The 20,475-nt window shown below is 53.2% G+C and overlaps 1 protein-coding gene across 1 annotated transcript in view; it reads left to right on the top strand.

The window, feature by feature from the left end:
* The first annotated feature begins 580 nt into the window (after positions 1-580).
* The window catches only part of MACF1 (microtubule actin crosslinking factor 1), a 350,958-nt gene continuing 331,063 nt past the window's right edge, over positions 581-20,475 (top strand). The window contains exons 1-2 of the mRNA XM_081492100.1: positions 581-911; positions 3,850-4,120. Coding sequence (XP_081348226.1) covers positions 3,901-4,120 — 220 coding nt within the window. The 5' untranslated portion in view covers positions 581-911; positions 3,850-3,900. The remainder of the gene's footprint in view (positions 912-3,849; positions 4,121-20,475) is intronic.

Below are 20,475 nucleotides of genomic sequence, written 5' to 3'. Positions count from 1 at the left end.
AGAGCATACAGAGGAGCTCAAAACATGTTTGCTCAGTGGATGACGCCTCTTCCAAGGCTCTGAATGGGGCGGCTGCTGCTGTCTAAACCAGAGCCTGAGTTTTTTCCTGGGGCCTGGTTCCACTCTGCCTTTTACCCTGAGGGGAAGACGGGGCCTCCTTCTGGTCCCTCCTACATTCAGTTCCCGAAGCCCGAAGCCCGGTGGGTAAGTGGATCGGCAGGGCGCTCTCGGAAGGGGGAGCAGGAGCCCTAGGAGCAGAGACGGAACATGGATGGGTTTAGAAGATGCCGGCAAAAATGGGAGCAGGCAGGGAAACGGGCTGGTTCCAGAACCGGGACCGGGCTGAGAGCCCCGCAGCTTGGGAGAGCGCCCCCAGGACCAGGGATGAGGAGCTCCAAGGGGGCGGGCCGCGTGAGGCAGGCCCGGGTCAGCGAGCGGCCGCGGGGCCGGGACACAGAGGGCGCCGGAGCCGAGGGCGGGGAATGTGGGGGGTGTGAGTTGGCCCCGGGGATGCGAGCGGCCGCAGGGGAGGAGTCATCGGGGGAAGGACCCAGAGAGAAGACCCGGGGGCAGCGACAGGACGCGGGGTCAGTGCGGAGGGCGCGCGGGGCGCGCGGAAACGGCCTCGGGTGGGGTGTAGGGCGGGGAGCGCGCATCGGGGGGCGGGGGGCGGCGCCGGCGCCGGGGGTGGGGGAGCGAGTTGGGCGGCTGCGCCGGCTCCGCTTCAGCCGCCGCCGCTAGGGCGCGGGGGGCGGGGGGCTCGGCGCCGCGAGCTCGGCCATTGTGGGAGCCGCTCCCCTCGGCTCGGCGGCGCTCCCCTCCGCTGCGCTTCCGCCCCGGGCACGCTCCGCCACTGCCGCCTTCGCTGCCGCCTCCGCCGCCGCCGGTCCTCCGCCGCACGGGTTCCCAGGGTAAGGCGCGGGGCGCGGGGCTGGCGGCGGGCTCCCCGCCCGTCTGCTCGGGGTGCGCCGCGGCGGCCGGGGTGCGGTGCCTCCTAGCTCGGGGCGGCAGCGCCTGATCCGGGGTAGCGGGCGGCAGCGGGAAGGCTGGTTGACAGGCGCTGGCATCGCGGCCGTCCGGACCTCGCACCTGCAGCCCAGGCAGCGGGCGACGGGCATCGCCGAGCGCGCGCCGGGATTTCCCTCGGCAGGCACTGCCCAGGCTAAAGGGAGGCGTGTTCTCTGGGAAAATGGGACACCGAGCCCTCCTGGACCGGACGAGAGACCTGCGGGAGCGGGCAGGGCCGGGCGGGGAAGGTGGCTGCCGGGCTCCGGGTCTCCGCCGCTGGCCGGGGCGCCTGATCGGTTCCTGGTCGCGCGTCCGCATGGCGCGGCCCCGCTCTTTGTCAACCGCGCGCGGCGGGCACGCGGACCCACCCCAGTCGCCTCTGGCCCTCGGCGCGCCCTCCCCCGCCGTGGGGAAGGGGTGAGGGGGGAAGGCCCGCCACCCGAGAGCTGCAGGTGAGGTGCCGGTCGCCGACCTGGCCTGCGACCTTTGGAGTGGGTTGGGGGCGTGGGCGCGCGCTCCCGGGAACGGGGAATTGATGGAGCAGCTCAGGTGACCGAGGGGTGGGGCGACAGCCGCGAGGTCAAACAGGTGTTTGTGAGGGTCTGGAGACTGACCCGGGTAGAGCTGGAGAGACCGGTTCTCAGGCCGGAGGTCTTGGCTGAGCTGGCCTTTGTAGTAAAATGGGCGTCTCGGGGAGGAAGCAGGTGGTCTGAGAGGAGGGGCGTTTTCCTGCCCAGGGCTGAGGATAGGGATGGAAGGACGACCCGAATTTCCCCGAGGTGGGGGCGGTCACTTATGTACTTGACTTGGCTAACGGAAGTGGGAGGCGGACACCAGAATGTAATGGGGGTTACATGCTAGAATAAAAGGCAGAGCTGTGCCAGGACCCAGGTGCTTTCCTTTCTGCCTTTCGGGGGCTGGATTCCTTCTTGATCTTCTAGGGGAAGAAGGCCCAAATGCTGCTGGCACAGGAGGTACCCTGGCAGGGATCTTATGCTTGCTGGAGGCTGCCTAGAAGCCTCCTGCACCATTTGATGTTTCTTTTGTTATCTCTCCTCACTCTGTGCCTATGATGGGGATCTGCCAGTGACCCAGGAGGTGTTTCTGCCTCTTGCTGCCTCCAGGCTAAGATTCCCAGAATCCAGGAGGAGCTGTGCCCAGAGACTCATGGTGTCCAGACATTTAGCTGTCTCAGCACAGCCCTCTGTGCCGGTATTCCCCATAAGGGAAAGGAGACAGTTACTGCCCTCCCTGGACCCTGAAGCCCCAGTGAGAGCTGTTTGCTTGGACTGGATTTGGGGTTGAAGGCATGTACCACAGGGACTCTGATGAGGCCTTTGGGGTGATGGGCCATGTATAGCAGATGGTTCTGGGAAGTGAACTTGACCTGGCTGAGGGAAGCATGCCTAGTCTGGCTGGTGGAGCCCAGCTGGCCTCAGAGTGTTTGTGTTTCCACTCAGATCCCTCCTGTAGCTAAACCGACCAGAAAAATGGACTTTCTGTACCACCTCCCCCACTCCCATGCTGTGCCAGTTATATCTACAACAACCCCTTGGCATAGAATAGGCAAAGGAACATTTTATCCTATGTCTTGGGTGCCATGTATGGCACCAGCCAGTTTTTTATATTTGCTATGTTCTCAAGACAGCAACTTAGAAGTTGAAATATTACCCCCATTTTGCAGATGGGGAAGCTGAGTCTCAGAGAAGTGAAATGATTTGCCCCGATCACACCAATTATAAGTGGCCAAACCAGAAACTAAACCCAGGTCTTTCTTACTTCAAGTTTAGTACTTTTTAAACTTTTTAAAAATATATTTGCCAGAGGCAGTACAGGAGAAATCAAGAATTTCTGCCTTTTCTAACCCATGCTTTGTATCATTCCTAACATTGAGATCATGCTTTAGCTTTTTGAAAATACTTCCCATCTGTTGCCCCGTTTTATCTTTACAACATTCCCGGGAGGTAAGTAGAACAGGAATGTAATAATAGATGATGTTTGTGGAGTGCTTATTGGATACCGGACTCTGTTAAGCGCTTTACCTGCAGGATCTCATTTAGTCCATGCAAACAACCTTGTGAGGTAGTTGCTATTATATCCCCCTTTTATAGATGAGGATTCTGAGGCTCAGAGATGTTAAGTGGCTTCCCCAGGGTCAAACAGCTAGTAAATGATGGGGTAGAACTTGCTGGGAAAGATTGAAGGTTGAAGAAGAGGGCGACAGAGGATGAGATGGTTGGATGGCCTCACTGATTCAACGGACATGAACTTGGGCAGACTCCAGGAGACAGTGGGGGACAGGGAGACCTGGCGTACTGCAGTCCATGGGGTCACAAAGAGTCAGACACAACTTAGCAACTGAACAACAGCAAAGAACTTGAATCCAGATATTTCTATCCGTGAGACCTGTAAGCTTAATCCTCCATGAGTACCAGGTAACCGAAATAGTGCTTACTAGTAAAGGAGCTAACTTTTGTTTGTTTATTTGGCCACACCATGCAGGACCTTAGTTCCCACCAGGGACTGAGCCTGTGGCTCCTGCCAAGGAAGTGCAGTCAACCAGTGGACCACTAAGGATGTCCCCAATAGGAGCTAACTTTTACAGTGTTTTAAGATTTATGGACACCTTCACATACATTACGTCATGTGATTTCCCCCAAGCCCCATGAATTAGTTTTGCTGTGATACTTATCCCCATTTTCCAGATAAGGAAATTGAGGTTCAGAGAGGTAAAGAGATCAAGTCAGTGGCAGAACCAGGGTTAGAACCTCTGCCTCCCGAGTCCCAGTGTTCGTTTTGCAGCCCCTTCGGTCTATTCACGTGCACTCCTCTCCCCTACAGATCACTTCTCCAGGGGCTGCAGGCCCTCCAGCTGCAGCCCCGGCCTGGGCCATGTCTTCTTCAGATGAAGAAACACTCAGTGAGCGGTCATGCCGGAGTGAGCGGTCATGTCGGAGTGAGCGGTCTTACAGGAGTGAGCGGTCAGGGAGCCTGTCTCCCTGTCCCCCAGGGGATACCTTACCCTGGAACCTGCCACTGCATGAGCAGAAAAAGCGGAAAAGCCAGGACTCAGTGCTGGACCCTGCGGAGCGTGCTGTGGTCAGAGTCGCCGGTAAGAGAGGCCTGGAGTGAGCTGGTGCTGTGGGTGTCCTGGCTGGGGGTGGGGTGGTGCAGGGGCCTCCCCTGGGCTCTCCGACAAGCCAGCTGGAGCCCAGTTTGGAGTTATTACTACTGGAAAGATGATGAAAAGACATTAAAGAAAAATTTGAAAGAGGAAATTCTGCCACTCCTAATCCCAGTGTGCTAATATGAGTGTTTTCCTTTTTTATCTTCTTCCATGCCTTGGTCCCCATGCAGTTATATTTTCCATGTAGTTGCCTTCATGGCTCATGTACCATTGTGGATCTGATTTTTTTCTGCTTACTCCTACATCAAAAAGATTTTCCATATGACATCTCAGGCTTTATAGTTGCCATTTTTAAAGGCTGTGTAATATTTCACAATTTTTAAAATCCTACTCATTTTTCTTTTTTGAGGGGGGCCACAATCGACAATGCTGCAGTGAACATCTTTATGAATCAAAACATCTGACTTCATAGAGTTATTTCCTTGGAATAAAGTCCTTGGAGAAGGCGGTTTCACTCACATTGCCTTCTAAAAATGTGGTTCCTGTTTACCCTTTCTGCAGAGTGAAGGCTGGGGCTGCTGCCCCTTTGCCGAGCAGCAGAACCGTTGCCAGGGCAGTGGTCACCAGCCCAGATGTTGGAGTCAGAGAGGGGAGGTGCTGGACTACAGCCCCGCCTCCGACCAGCTGTGTGATTCTGGGCAGGTCTCTCACCCCTGCCTGAGCCTCACCTTCCTCCTCTTGAGGATGCTTCCTGTGCAGGGCTCTTGTGAGGATTAGAGGAGAAAATGTATATAAAGCTCTTAGCACGGTTCTTGGCTCAGGAAAGGGGAAGCGCTCTCTCTGCTGCTTCCACCAGAGGCTGGATCCGGAGCTGCCTCCGTGGGTTGTGCTTAGCATCTCAGGAGGCGTTGGTGCCAGAGTGCAGATAGAAAGACAGACAAAGCAGTGCCTGCAGCGAATTCAGTGACATCACCCACTTTCAATCCATCACCAAGGCCTGTCCTGCTCCCTCTTTTGCATCCCTCAAACAATGCGCCCTGCCCGCCTCCTCTTTATCATCTCTACCTGTACCACCAAACACCGTCTGATAGTTCTCCTCCTTCCAGTCCTGCCCCACTTCCTCCACATGACTGACAGAGTATTCTGTTCAAAAATCAAACCTGATTCTCTTCCTCAGCTGCTTACCAACCTTCTTTGGCTCTTCATCCCGTGGGATAAAGGCTGTACAGACGCCCATCAAAATTACCCCTATTCTCAGGCACCCTGCCACAGGGAGCTGTTCCTTGACCCCCACAGATCAGACCTCCATTCCTGAACTTTCTTCTGTGCGAGGTGGTGGAAGCCCCTCTCCTCTTGTAAGTGCCGCCTCCTCTGTCCCTGTTGCCCCAGAGGTATCCAGAGCTCCCTCCTCCGCTCTTGTATTCATGCTTTTCTCTCCTCTGTGTTCCCTGGTACAGTAGGGCAGTTATCCCATGGAGTGCCCGTCACTCCCTCAGGACTGTGAACAATTCCGGACCTTCTCTTGTTGATTTTTTTTTTTTTTCCATTGATGGTTTTACCCCCAGCTCTTTGCACAGGGCCTTGTGCATATTGGAGATCAACCAGTATTGAATGAATGAAGACAAGGAGTGTTGAGAGGATAATATGTGACAGATTGTGATCCAGGAACAGGCAGTGGGTTGTAATGGAAAGCTTGACAGAGAGAGGGCTATTTGGGCTCAAGTAATCAGGAAGGGATTTAAAAGGGGTTGAGCCTCAAGGGAGGAGACCTGGAAGACAAGCTGGAGAGTTTGAACCCCTTTTGTGGGCTTTCCTTGTGGCTCAGCTGGTAAAGAATCCACCTGCAATGCGGGAGACCTGGGTTTGATCTCTGGGTTGGGAAGATCCTCTGGAGAAGGGAAAGGCTACCCACTCCAGTATTCTAGCCTGAAGAATTCCATGGACTGTACAGTCTCCATGGGGTCGCAAAAAGTCGGACACGACTGAGCGACTTTCACTGTGGGCAGTAGGAAGCCCTTGGAGGAAGCACTCTTTGGTCCCTCTCAAGACCTCAGGGACAATGGCATCAGTCAGTGAAGTTTCAGAGCTGTCCCTATGATGCAGGAGGGGTTTATTTGTTTCCAGCCTTGAAGGGCCCTCATTGAGGGGCCTCTAAACGTTCAAACCCCTCATTATTCTGAAGGCAACAGGGTAGAGGCCTCCTTCTCCCTTCCTCACACCCTGTAGCCCCATGCTCCATCACCCATGTGCACAGATGTGGAGCCTGCGGATATGGAGGGTCAACTGTATCACGTCAACTGATCTGTAAGGGACTTGAGCATCTGTGGATTTTGGTGCCTCCTGGGGTTCTGGAACCAATCCCTTGTACACACTGAGGGATGACTGTACTTATAGATTCCTTTGTGATGAATTCCCCTCCCAGGCTTCTTTGAAGAGCCCCAAGGGATGATTTGCCTGCTGTTTAGCATTCCGAGTCTAGAACAGAAATGGACTCAAGGGGGCTCAGTCCCTGAGGGTTCTGCTGGGTCCACTGAACCATGGGACAGGCAGGCCCCGTGCTGTTGCGGGCACCGGGACTGATCTTCTTTACATCCTGACATTGCCACGTGACTGTCTTGGGGAGGGGGCTGGGCCAGTGAGGCTGAAAATGGGGAGACTGCCATGGTTAAAAATAACTTGTGTGCCGCAGTTGGGCGTGTTTCGTTAGCAGGAGAGAGGAGAGGCAGTGGAGGAGAGGCGGGACTGCTACTTCAGGGCCCCGGCTGAAATCTTCCTGTGATTTCAGAGCATGGTGGGGGTTCTACCAGAGTAATTAAGAAGGCAGCCTTCCTTCTCCGGCAACTGCTTCCTGCAAGGGTGGGAAGGGCACGTCTGGGAGACCCTGTGTGCTCTGAAGCTCTCTGAAGTTAGAACTTACCTTCGGGGAGGAAATGAAGTCAGTCTTATCCTGGAAGCCAGCTGAGGCCTGTGTAATTTTCTCCTCCCTGTGGGCCTGGGTTCTGAAGCAAAGTAGGGGCGTCTGAGTCAGTCTCACCAAATACACAGACTGCCCCGGTGCCTGGCCTCCTCGGTGTCCTGCACGGGTCTCAGGGCCTCCCTCATGCTGAAGAGGCAAATGGGGGACCCCGGCTGATGACACATGTCGGATGGAGAGGCATGTCGGGCTGAGAAAACTGCTGATCGCAAGTCTACAAAATCAGAACAGGTTCCAGGGGCCCCACACATGCTATAACCAATTCTCCCCATCCTCATCTTTGCCCTCCATTTTTTTTCTTCTCTCTACCTTGCTAGCCTGTTCTCAACTCGTTAAGCCCAGCCACACCAAAGTGGAACATTAGTCGTTAAGGAGAAAACCTTGTTTCTGTTGATGATAGAGATTTCATGATAACAGCACATTAGGTGGGACACGTGTTAGAATCTGAGGCCCAGAGGATTTAAGGGACTTGCCTGGAGTCACACAGGACCAGTAGACCCAGATCTTCTAACTCCAGGTACATTGCTATTTCCATTCCCTTAGGCAATACCTGACAACCAGGCCAGCTGAATTTTTCTGCTGGCTACAATCTAAACAGCTGGCTGGATGTCCAGACTCACCAGAGAGTCATTCTGGTCACATCTGGGAGAGGCTTCACAATCCTGAGCTATAGAAAAAAGCAGAGACAAAGATGTAGTGGAGTTTGCCTCTTCGGAGCCTTTAACTCTCTGTTATTGAACAGCAATAGAAATATCCTTCACTGGTGAAGAGTGGGCAGGGCCCATGGAAGGGGGGAGGTGGAGAGGGTACTTGGGCAAGGAGCGCAACCCTACAGGGTAAAGGGGGCAGAGGAGAGAAGGTTGTATCCCTTGGGGCTTGTGAGGCCTGGGGGGAGAAAAAACCAGTGCAGGACCCAAGTCACATGGCTGGACACTGCATGACTCTAGGGGGCGCCATTTATGCTTTTTGTCACTGTAAATTTGTCTTTTACTGTGGCAAGTTTCCTGCAGATGGCAGTAAAGTGTCTGAAAGAAGGGACCCTGTTTGGCCTAGGGGCTGGGCTTGGGGGCAGGAGGGATTCCTCATCTACCTACCAATCAGGAATTCAACCATGTAACATCACATATTCAGGACCCTCCCTGTTCTTGGCATTGATACTTAAAGATGACTGAAGAGGTAATTCCTTCTTCATGGAACTAGTTCAGAGGACAGAAGGGAAAAAATAATTACTCTCCTGTATGTGTTGTGAAATAGGGCTTCCTAGGTGGTGCAGTGGAAGAGAATTGCCTGCCAATGTAGAAGACACAAGAGATGGGGATTCGATCCCTGGATCGGGAAGATCCCCTGAAGTAGGAAATGGCAACCCACTCCAGTATTGTTGCCTGGAAAATTCTGTGGTCAGAGGAGCCTGGAGGGCTACAGTCCATGGGGTTGCGAAGAATCGGACATGAATGAGCAACTGAGCATGCACACATGTATTGTGAAAGCGGGGAGCACAGGGACTCAGGGCTGAGGCATGGCCTCCCATGAACCAGTAGGAAGCATCTGTAGGATTTGTTCTTGGGAGCCCTTCAGCAGGTGCTCATGAAGTCATCATCCCCAACATTTGTCCCAAGGTGGTCTCCCATAAGAAGCCTTCCCTGATTTCTCCACCAGTCAGACAGCAATTGTGTCTCTAGCCTTGTTTTAACTGGCCTTCTGTTAAAGCTCACTGTTTCCAGGTGTGTTTCCCTCACCGGATCTAGAGTTAACTGTAGTCAGGAGGCCCATCTCAACCTTCCTGGTTTTGCCCCAAGATCTCACTCTGAGAAGGTGGGCTCTGGAAGCTAAAGGCTCAGTGAGGGCTGTGAAATGCAACTTGATGCTGGTGTTTTCTCCTGCTTTTGAGCCTAAGCTCAGCTACTGGAGTGATTCAAGGGCTCACCCCTGGGGAGACAGCCTTGAGAGCTGTTGCTTGGTCAGGGGAAGAAGCTTGCTTCTCTGTGCCCATGTGTCTCTCCTCCAGGATAGAAGCTCTCAGAAGGTTCCTGTTTGCTTGGTCATTCATTCATTCTGTTAAAAAAAGTGGGTTTAGCCCCAGCTGTGTGCCGGGCACTGTGGAGACAAGTGAATCTGGAGTCAGAAAACCCGAGTGAATGATTTTACTTCTTTGGACTTTGATTTCCTTATCTGTGCAAGGGAGGTGATGACATCTGATTCGAATGATCATTGGATGAGAGTCAAAACATGCCAGACAAACATGGGTTAACATGTCTGATACTGCACTTGACGTGTCATTCCTTGTTTCTTCCCTGGGCAGCTAGAGGAGACAGTGGGGAGGGACTCCAGAAAGCCAGCAGTTTCCTAGGTGAGCAAGGAAGAGGCCCCAGGTCTCTTAGTCTTGTGCCTTTTTTTGTTCACTCCAGGGCTTTGTCAAAGAGCAGATGGAAGTGTGTGTGTGTGTGTGTGTGTGTGTGTGTGTCTGTGTTTCTGGCCGAGCCATGATGGGAAGAATGGGATGCGGGGGCAGGGAGGACGGATGCCTAAAAATTCCATTGGGAATCTCTACTCCTGAGCGCAAGGAGCCTCCTCCTCCTTTCCGGCTCCTCTGCTTCTTACTGGCAGGATCCTCAGAGTCCCAGGCCCTGTCCTGGAGCTCTGTTTCAGTAGCAGGAGAGATGAACAGGAGAGAGTCCCTGAAAGTGGGGCAGAATGAATTGTAGCTACACACCACCGGCTCGGCTCCAGCTCTTTGAAAGTGAATCTGGGTCACATTAGCTGCAGGGATGGAAAGCGACCACGTGGGCAGAATTCTGTGCAAGCAGCAGAAAAGACAGCCAAGCTGTCCTTTCTCTGAGGCTCAGGGTCCCTGTGGGACCCCCCAGCTGGTCAGGGAAGGTGGTTGTCACATTGTGAGGTGCCATCTTTATGTCGCTGAATTTCCATCATGCTTTTTGAGTGACTTCCCAGGTGACACAGAGACAGGTTTGGAGCGGCAGTCTGACTCATGCCCTTTCTGTTCTGAGAGCAGCCTAGAACCGAGGTTAGGAATGTGGAGGAAGGATCAGTTAACTTGGGGGGCTGTGGAAGGCTGCCATTTCTCAGCCCCAGGGAGTTTGATGCCTCCAGAGGGGCTGACAGTGCAGCAGGATCAGGGGCTGCACTTCTCTTTTATTCCAGTGGTCCTTCCCCTGGGGAAAGGTTTGTGAACACACCTGGGTGTGAATGTTAAGAACCCATCGTCACCATCGTGCTATCTCCAGCCTGGCCAGTTGCTGTGGCTAGGACCTGCCGTGATTTGGCCGTGGGTCTGCCTCTTGCCACCTGTCGGGTAGAAGCCGGCCAGCTTCCTGGCTGTGCCTTGGCTTCCCTGCAGGAGTAGAGCTGGTACTTGTGGCTATAATCTCTGCCCAGACTTAGAATGCTGCTGCAGAGACGGTCTGGAAGGCCTTGTAACTTGAGGAGTGATTATGGGCTGAAACTTCCGTCCTCAGCTATGTCCCACCCCTACCCCAAAAGGTACTAGGCTTTCGCCTTTGGGTCAAGGGGAGGATTCCGCCTGAAGCCTCAAGTGGATGTGTCTCTAGGCATCCTCTTCCCTTCTCATTCCTTTCTTTCTTCTTTTCCTAAATCTTCCATTCATTCACTCCAGGGAATGGCTTTGGGAGTTGGCTGGAGTCCCAGTTCCATCACTTCATCAGGTGGGTGACCCTGAGTAGTTACTAACTTCACTGAGCCTCACTTTCTCACAGTTAAAATGAGGGCGCAAGAGTGCCACTCAGGTCTTGCAGGTGGATTAAATGAGATAGTGGGAGTGAGGGACTTGGCCCATGTCTGCCGTGCAGTCAGACTTGATACATGTTAGCTATTCTCATTAATATTATTCATTCATTCATGCAATTGTGCACTAATTTATGATTTTTTGATTCATCCCTTTGCTCATTCATTGATCATGCACTTGTTCATTTAACCATATTCCTAGGGCTGCTGTGTGGGCTTCCTAGGTGGCGCTAGTGGTGAACCTGCCTGCCAATGCAGGAGACATAAGAGATATGGGTTCAGTTGTGAAGTAGGGAAGATCCCTGGAGGAGGGCATGGCAACCCACTGCAGTATTCTTGCCCAGAGAATCCCATGGACAGAGGAGCCTGGTGGGTTACAGTCCAATGGGTCACAAAGGGTCGGACACGTCTGAAAGCACACACCCGCATCCAGGACTGCTGTGTGCTAGGCTCAGAGTGGGCTTCAGAACCCCGCTCCAGCCTGTGAAGGCAGCTAGGATGCAGCATGAACTGTGCACATTGCAAGCCCAGAGTTGTGAGGACGTTCCGAGAGGGAAGGGCTTCCTTCTACTTCTGCCCTGCCTCCTAGCTTAGAGCAATGATGGCATTTGATCTGCGACTTGGAAAAGAGATAGGAATTTGCCAGGACAGCCTGAAGAGAGAGGGTATGTCCCTGTTGCTTGTTTCTGTTCTTGCTCTCCTTTCTTTGGCCTCAGTAGAAAGGATGGAAGGGAGGTGAAGAGAGAACAGCTGATGGGAGTTAGGATGAAAGAATCCAGAGGGTGGTTTGGGGAATTGAACTCTGGACTCAGTCCAGGAGCTCCTCAGAGCTGATGCCAGCTGGGATCCCCTAGTAAGCAGTAGTTGGAAAAGCTACTGTGTTTTGAGTCTGAAACATGTGCCAGGCATGAACATGTATTGTTTAATCCTTATGGAACCTTGGAAAGTTGTTGCTATTCTCCCTTTTTACAGAAGAGGAAAGTTGAGGAACTTGTTTGAGCTCATACAATTGGCCGATAGTGGAACTGGGATGCAGTTCCACTGCTGAACCTGCACAGCATCCCCTGAAACACAACATGGGCACGTGCCCTTTGGAGATGTTCATTGCTGGCGTTCAAGTTGGCCTAACTCCAAATCCCCTGCCTTCTGCAGAACACTGCAAACATATACTATAAAGTTGTGAGAATACAATAAACCTCCATCACCCAGATTCAAGAATTATCAATTCATGGCCAGTCTCAGTTCATAACATCCCCCAATTCCGCTTCCCCAGTTATATAGATGTAAATTCCAGAAATCACATACTTTCCGCTCCCACAGGTTTCCCTGGTGGCTCAGTGGTAAAGACTCCGCCTGCCAATGCAGGGGACATGGGTTTGATCCCTGGGTCGGGAATCTCCCCTGATGTAGGAAATGGCAACCCACTCCAGTATTCTTGCCTGGGCAGTCCCATGGACAGAGGAGCCTGGCAGGCTACACTCCATGGGGTGGCAAAAGAGTTGGACACGACTTCGTGACTAGACGATAACACCTCCCACACTTCTTAACTAGTATATTGCCTTTCCCCCCGTAGGAAGTATATCAGTTTCTTTGCTCAGTAGTTCTGTCTGAAGTCTGGCCAAGTTCCACCAAACCATTTCACAGAAGTACGAGGAGGGAGTTTTGACTCCTGGCCCAGGGCTGTGTCAGTGTTGCTCGTCTGATCCTCAGTTCCTTCTGGCTTGAGGTTCATGCCCTACTCCCCGGACACACAGAGCTGGGCTGGAGCATACCTGGTTCTGTGTCTGAAATCTTGATTTCTGAGGATGGTGTCTGTCTGGTTTGCCTAAAATACTTCAAATCCACAGACCCTGGGTTTGAATCAGCACCCTACCAATGTACTTGAGGAAAGTACCCCCAAAATAGATTTTTGAGGATTTGGTCTTGAGAGACTGAAGTGGAGATGCTAACGGAGTGAAATCTTTTAAAATCATGTGCTGTGTTGTGCACAGTCGCTTCAGTCCTGTCCGACTCTTTGCTGCCTAGTGGACTGTGGCCTGCCAGGCTCCTCTGTCTGTGGGATTCTCCAGGCAAGAATACTGGAGTGGGTTGCCATGCCCTCCTCCAGGGGATCTTCCCAAACCAGGAATTGAACCTATATCTCTGGTGTCTCCTGCATTGCAGGCAGGTTCTTTACCTACTGAGCAACCCGGGAAGCCCTAGAGGGAAGGAATTCTGTTCTTGTGCGAATCCATGTAACTTGGCCCCAGGTCTGAGCTGTCACTGTTGAATTGTTCCATGTGACTCTGATCTTCAGCAGGAGTAGCCACTGCTCTCTAAAGCCTGAGGTAGTATAAGCTGGGGAGATGTTTCAAGTGGAGGGGAGGTTCATGGGTTATGAGCCACACCCCCTAATTTGGGGAGCCTCCCAATTCCCCAAGGAGTCCAGACTGCCTGTGGCCCTGTTTGGTAGGAACTTCAGAGGCCCCCCACCCCACTGGATGAGGCCCTCCCCTGACCCAGAGCAGGAAGGGAGATTGGGTGTGGTTGAGTACACTGGTCTCATGTCGGCTTAGATTCCTTAAAAGAGAAAATAAAACATATTCACAGAGACTGGGAGATCGGAAAGGGGCCAGTACCTTTCCAGCTTCTACTGATGTTTCAAGTGCCAAATTTTGTGCTTAGGCTCTTCTGTGCTTTGTTGACCTAATCCTTGAAATAACTTGAGGAGGCAGACGTGCTGCAATAGAGGAAACAAACCCAGAGAGTTGGGTAACTTGCTGAAGGTCTCCCAGCCAGTGAGGGACCAAGCTGGGAATGGCACTAGCTCTGCCTAGGGCAACCCACTGCCTCCCCCATTACAAGGAACAGTAGTTTAATAATAGCTAACATCTGTGTGCCACTTCAAGGTTCACAGAATGTCTTAACACCCATTATCTCCAAGGAGCCTTGGGAAGCTCGGGGTGGGCAAGACATTCCACGCCCCTTTGAGGCAACTGCCTATCAGGGGTCCAGCTTCTGCTCATTTCCCCCAGTAAGGATTGAAGAGTCTTTGGCATTGGCTCTGATAAGCCAGAGGAGAAGGCCCAGGGAGAGGCTGAGGTGGAGAGACTTGGCCAGTTGCTATGGTAACCCAGATGGCTGAGTAACCATTTTGAGGGTTGCTATGGTGACGGGGTGATGGGCTGCTGGGTGGCTGGGATCTTGTCTTTCTGGGTGGCTGGCACCATCCAGGCCTCATAAATTAGTGGTGTTGTACTTTCTGAACGGAAGAGGGCAGCATGATAGTGGGCAAATTCCTACCCCAGAAGCAGATTTGGGAACTTCAGGCAAAGTTTAGCAAGGGTTTCCAGGGGCTGGGCTGAAAAGGAGCTTTGGTTGGGACTAGCTAAAGCTGATGTCTAAAAGGATGGTGGGGCTGGGCCTGGAGGCAGGTCTTCTAAGCCTGGAACTAGATTTTCTTCCAAGAGTTGGCCAATGGATAGCCCCTTTGGTGTCTGTCGTCTATCTGGCTCCGGCTCTTGTTAGGACACAGGAGACAGTGTACCTCTGCAAAGAGGACCAGAGAAAACACACACACACACCCTCCCTACTAGCAAGTAATTTATTTATAAAGAAGCAATTAACACATGTAAAATAATGCAGCATGAGCCAAGCTGAAGAAGTGCTGGGAGTAAGCCTTCCAAAGCCTGGAGGAGGAGCACCAGCAGGAGAAATGATTTGCACTTCCCTCTTTCCTCTCTGTGCATGACCTGCCCTCAGCTCTCGGCCACTGAGTGGACACTGAATTGGACTCAGTTGTCTTGAATCGCAGATCTAGTTCACAGCCCCTGCCCCTGTGTGTTTTCAGCAAGGCACCCATGCATTCAGGAAATATTTACTGAGCACCCACTAGGTGCAAAGCATTGTGTTCGGCCATATGATGAAGAAAGTGAAATCAATTCTTCTGCCTCAAAGAACTTGTGAACCAGGGCGCTAGGAGGCAGTGATGTAGATAGATATGCGTAGTACTTGTGGTTGCCCCAGGAATGGGGAAAGAATTGGTTTGTGGTTGGGATTTTGAGAAGAGCCTCTTCTATCTGAATTGACTGAAAAATAACCTCAGGTCATTTTCAGGTGAGCTTTACAAGATGCGCAGGGGATCATTAGGTGGAGTTGGGGATGGAGGACATTCCAGGCAAAGGTTCTGAGTTTGATTATTAGGGATAAGGGAAATCAGACTGTAAAGGAAGGTAGATGTCAGAATATGGAGGACTTTGAATGCTGGGCAGAGATAAGGGAAGCTGTGAGAGAAGCATACTTTCTTAAATACCCTCGCCTTCTAGGGAGTCAAGAAGCCACAGGCAGCTGAGTATTTTAGGATCATCTGGTTCAGTCATTCATGCATTTAATCAAAAGTTAAAACAAATATTTAATCAGTGCCCTCTGGGCCAGGTCATTTGCTAAATGCTAAGGACCCAGTGATGAACAAGACACACAAACAATGGCCCTCAGGGAGCTAATGACTTAGTAAGGAAGGAAGACACTGAACCTGTAACTTCAGTGTGATGGTTACTACCTAAGGGGAGAAGAGAGGCAGGAGGGCCTACTAATCTGAGAGATCAAGGCTGGCTTCCCTGTGGGATTTTCAGCAGAGGCCTGAGCAGGAGTGAGCCAGGACAGAAGAGGAAAGCAGTGGAGGGTTCTGGCCTGGGAGAAAGGCAGGTGGGAGGGCCTTGAGGCGAGAGAGCCCATGGGAGGAGGTGAAAGAAGAGGAGCCGTAGGCAGAGAGGCACCTGGGGAGGCTTTTAAGGAGAGGACACTGAGAGAAAATAGGGCTTGATTTACGTGCATTACCCCTTCCCACCACTAGATGTCCTTCGGAGTACACCTTGTCTCCTTCAGCTTCCCCATGGCAGCCTATTTGGAAATGCAACAGCAGTCTCACTATTGGAGCAAAGGCAAATCATAGACCAAAAGGAGAGAGCCTCAGAGCTGTCCCAATTGTGTGGTCTGGCTATAAATTTAGACTGTTGCTTGGAAAAAACCAAAAACCTCCCCTTCCTAGGCTTCATTCTTCCCATCACCCCCCACCCCCCCAGCAGCCGCTTTGTTCCTCTATCCTTGTAAAATTTTCTCTGTATAAAACAGGAACATCAGCCAAACATGTGGACTTCCCCCTTTCCATTCATTAGAAGAATGCATCACTTCAAAATCTCATGGGAGCATTTAAATGCAAATCATGTCAAGAAGCCCTTCTAGCCACAACCCAAACCAGAACTTTCTTCCTTAATTACCATGCTTCTTAATGGCATCTCAACCCCTTGCCCTCTCCCCCAGATCATCCCCCAGGCCTCCAACAAAGCCTGGTTCCCAGAACAGATTCTCATTCCCTTCCTGCACTTGTCTTTCCGCACCTTTGGCAAACCTCAGTCACAATTCTTGAGGAACCTGCTCACTAAGTGGTGCATGTAGCAGCCCCAGGAAGGGATGGAGCAACTTTCCAATTTACTGTGCTGAAAATGAGGAGGCAGATGTCTGTTTGGGGGCGAGGGTGGAGGTGTGTGTGTCTGTATGTTTGTGTCTGGGCTTTCCTAGCTCCTCTGCTATGAAATAATATAGGAAATGCAGATGACTCAGCGTGAATACAGTCAAGATCCTCGGAGTTAGCATTTCTATATTCTCCTCTGTTTACGAAAAATGTGCTTATGCCATCCATCACCAACTTCTGCATCCTGCATTTTCTACTAAAAGCCTTTTATTTATTTTAAAAAGAATAAACCTCAAGCTTCTTCTCTTCCTTTTCTTAAACTGAGCTCATTAGCAGCTGATGCCAAACTGCGAACTAGCTTTTTTTGAGCACAGAGGACTAACCTGGAAGGAAATGAGCATTTGTCCAAGGCGCCTCCCTGTCTGTCCTCTTTCAGGCCCTTCCCTGTATGATCTCTATGCCTAGAAGTTGGGCAAGTCAGCACCATTTGATGGAAAAAGATATGATTAATGACTTGCTCACACAATTTCTGATCATGGTATGATGTGGAAACAACCATCAAGCACCTATTAGTGAAAAGCATCATCTCTTCTTGTTATTAATGTGCTTGCTGAGCACTGGCAAATACTTGGCACTACTCACAGCGTACAGAGATGCAGGCCTTGGAGTGAGAAGCTTCTCTTAAAAATCCCGAGAATGGGAACTGAAATGGAAGCCCAAGTCCCAGTTTTGTCAGCTTAGTGTCACATGAATTCTTTTTTGACTTGCTAGTGTGCTGTTATTATGAGATCAGCGCGCTTAATTTTTAACTCACAACCACATTTCCACCTGCTTCCCACCGCCCTCCCCCTGCGCCCCCAAAATTAACAGACTTGCTGAGGCTGGGAAGGATAATGGCTGCGATAGGTGTAGCTGTGGGCAAAAAATCACCTGCATTTACCTCAGTTCCTCATTCACTGCTTTTGCCCCAGTGCAGTCCATGAATACTGGGCCTGAAGGATACGCAACTGAATGGAAGATCGGAGGATGTTGGGAATGCCCTCCTCAAAATGGTCCCTAGTAGATTCCTACCCGCCTTCACCAGCACTCTTTCTTCATTCTTTCCCTTTTCCCTGATGACTGAGAGTAACTGGCTTGCCTTTTTCTTCTGTGAGCAGTTAGGCTCCAGAAGCCTTTTGTTACACAGCAGACCTGGTTCAGCCTCAGGTTCCCCCATTTCTCCCTTTTGATCTAAGCCTCTCTGCTCCCGTGGCTGTCACACTGTAATAATATTCCTGTTGCATCGCTTCCCTGTAGATGTGCAGTCAGAATCCTGTTTTCATCCCCTCAGTTGTCATTTCTCAGGCTCTGGCTCCTCGTTCTTGGCCTGGTTTATTTCATGGTGCTGGGATTCAGTTTCTTCCGTTTCTGGAAAACCCTTTGTTCCTGGGATTCTTTGTGGTCTGAGTGTTCCCTTGGCCTCACCCGGCGGCCCGTCTGGATCTTGCCGCGGCCTCCTCCTGACCGTGTCTGGCCCTGCGACCTATCTAGGTCTTTGGCTCGCTCCCTAACCTTCAGCGTCTCTGGGTCCTTCTCCAGCCGCGGCACAGGCCCAGCTCGGCTTCTCTCCAGCCAGGGGGCTCCCTCCTTTGTCCCGGCTCCGGGTGTGGGTCCGCCCCGAGTGGGGCAGCCCGCCCGCCCCGCGGAGCGGGCCCCGGGCTCTCCCCACCGCGGCGGCCGGCCGGGCCTTTCATCCCGACGCGTCGGGGGCCTCCCGCCCGGCGGGGCTCGGGCGGAACGCCCCCGCGGCGGCCGGCCTCCCGCCCCCACATCCGCCTCCTCCGCGTCGCGGCCGCGCGGGGGTCCACAGACCCCGGGGGTGGGGGTTGCGGTGGAGGGGGTCGGGGGCTGCCGCTCGGGGCCCGAGGAGGCGGCGGGGAGAGGGGCGGGGAGCGGGCCGGGCCTGGAGCTCCTGACGGGAGGAGCCGCCGCCACCGCCGGCGGCGGGGCGGGCTGAGGGAGGAGCGGAGCCGAGGGGTGGGGAGGCGGAAACGCCAGCGGGACCGGCGGCGGAGCGCGAGCGGGCTGAGGAGCGGAGCGCGAGCGGCAGGCCGGACGAGGCGGGCGCGGAGCGGAGAACCGAGAGCCGGGGCACCGCCACCACCGTCGCCCTCGGGCCGCACAAAGGGGTCGAGGCTGGGGCTGCCGCCTCAGCGCGCCGGCCTGGAAGCGTCGCCCGCCGGGGCCCCGGGAGAGTGCGGCGCGGGCGGCCATGGCCGGCTACGTGCCGGGTCAGCAGCCGGCCAACCGCAACCAGGAGAAGGAGTTCGTGCAGGCGTACGAGGATGTGCTGGAGCGCTACAAAGGTGCGGCGGCGGGCGGCGGGCGGCGGGCGGGCCGGGCCGGGGACAGGCTGGAGCCGGGCCCGCGGCAGGTGGGGCGGCGGGCGGGGTGGCGCCCACCCGCGCTGGGGCCTGGCCGGAGCGGCCGTGGGCCGGAGCCGGCTCGTTTCTAGAGTTGAGATGAGCCTCCGAGCCCTCTCCCACCTGGGACGGCGCCTTCACAGCACTAGTTACATTATGTGCCCTGTTATCTGGCCTCGCTAGAAAGAGGCGAGGCCAGGCGCCGCTTCGGAGACCAAACGCGGCGGGGAGTGCGGGGAGGAGGAGGAGGAGCTGGGGCGGGAGAAGCCACCGGTTCCTGGAGAGGCTCGGACCTCCGCGTGCCCGCCGGGGTCCCTCGCCCCCTTTTGTCTCCTTCGGCCTCCTATCAGTCGCGTGGCAGCGGAGGTTGTGAATCACCTTGGTTCCTTGGGGGTCGGGGGGGCAGCGGGTGAGCATCGGGCGGGGTCGGTGAGCGTGCAGGTTTGGTGGCGAGGCCGCCACCCACCCCCAGCCCCTGGGCTTCCAGCCTGATAGAGGCAGGGGTCTACTGCTCGCCGTCCTCCCCACCCCCTAAAGATTTGTCTTGGGAGCTCGGATTTCCAACCCCTGGAAGCTCTCTTGCTAAGCAGTTCTGCAAGTTAATGCCTTATCCAAAGCCCGGGTGTCTGCAGAGAAAGTTTTGACAGGCCCCGAGGCTGGTGGACCGCGTTTGCCTAACTGCTGGAGGTGCCCCTTAAGTGGACGCAGGGATGCGTGGCCTCGGGAGGCCCGTGCTTTGATCTTTAACATCTAGTTCTGGGATTTTGCTTTGTGTGGCGGTTGTGCTTGCCACAGACATGGAGATTTCCCCAGAAACTACATAGGCAGCACTTTCTCCTATTTTATTCAGCTGGGGCCCTTGTGACTGGGCCTTTAGTTTCTTTTCATCTGAAGGAGAGGAAACTTCAGCCCTTTTGACCGAGTCCAGCATACTTGTTTATGGCAGCTACTCAGTGAGGGGAAACTAATGAAGAAGCTGTAAAACGCTCCATTCCCCCCCACCCCCACCCCCACCGTGCCATTAGAGCTCTGCTTGGGAATGCAGCAGAGAGAGAGAGAGGTAAAATGCTGAAATGGACCTGCTTAGGAGTTCTGCTTGTTCCCTTTGCATCAGCTCCTGTAAGCTGTCCAGGTTTTCTTGCCTGCAGCAAGTTTTCTGTCAACCCCCCTGTGGTCTTTCTTTTAAGAAATGTTCATTTCAGTGCACAAAGAGATTAGATTGTGCTGCTGAACTTCATTGAAAAAAAATGCTGCTAAGTGGATGGTTTCATTAAGTTTCCTTTGCAGGATTTTGGGCAACTCTTGTGCCCCTCTGGGTCTGTCTCTGGCTGCTGTAGCTTTAAAAACCAGCAGAATTAAAACAAAAATAGGTGAAGAAATCCCAGTACTTCAGTGGATCATCTTGCTGGTGGCCTGCAGCTGAAAGGAAGTGCGATTGCTGGCAGGTGAAACTAGGAAAGAAGGGGGAAGTAGGGCTTGTTCCAGGAGAGGCTCCTGTGTCCAGTCCTTTCAGCTGTTTCAATCAGTTTGGCCTTCCTCTGAAGGACTTTGATCAGGTGTATAGGAATTTGATCCTTTCCAGACAGAGATCTCTTTTTTGAGCGAAAGAATGAGTCAAAAATGGTGGGCCAGAGTCAATTAACTTGAGCTATATGAGACTGTTGTGCAGTCTGCTTTATGATAAGTGCCAAAGAATTTCTCTCCCTTCTCTGCACCATTCTCACTGGGAAGTCAGGGTGGATTAGCGTCCGAACCT

Source organism: Giraffa tippelskirchi, chromosome 5 (genome assembly GCF_054371585.1).
Source record: "Giraffa tippelskirchi isolate mGirTip1 chromosome 5, T2T-mGirTip1v1.2.pri, whole genome shotgun sequence".
Lineage (NCBI taxonomy): Eukaryota > Metazoa > Chordata > Mammalia > Artiodactyla > Giraffidae > Giraffa > Giraffa tippelskirchi.
This window is presented reverse-complemented; position numbering and strand designations above follow the sequence as displayed.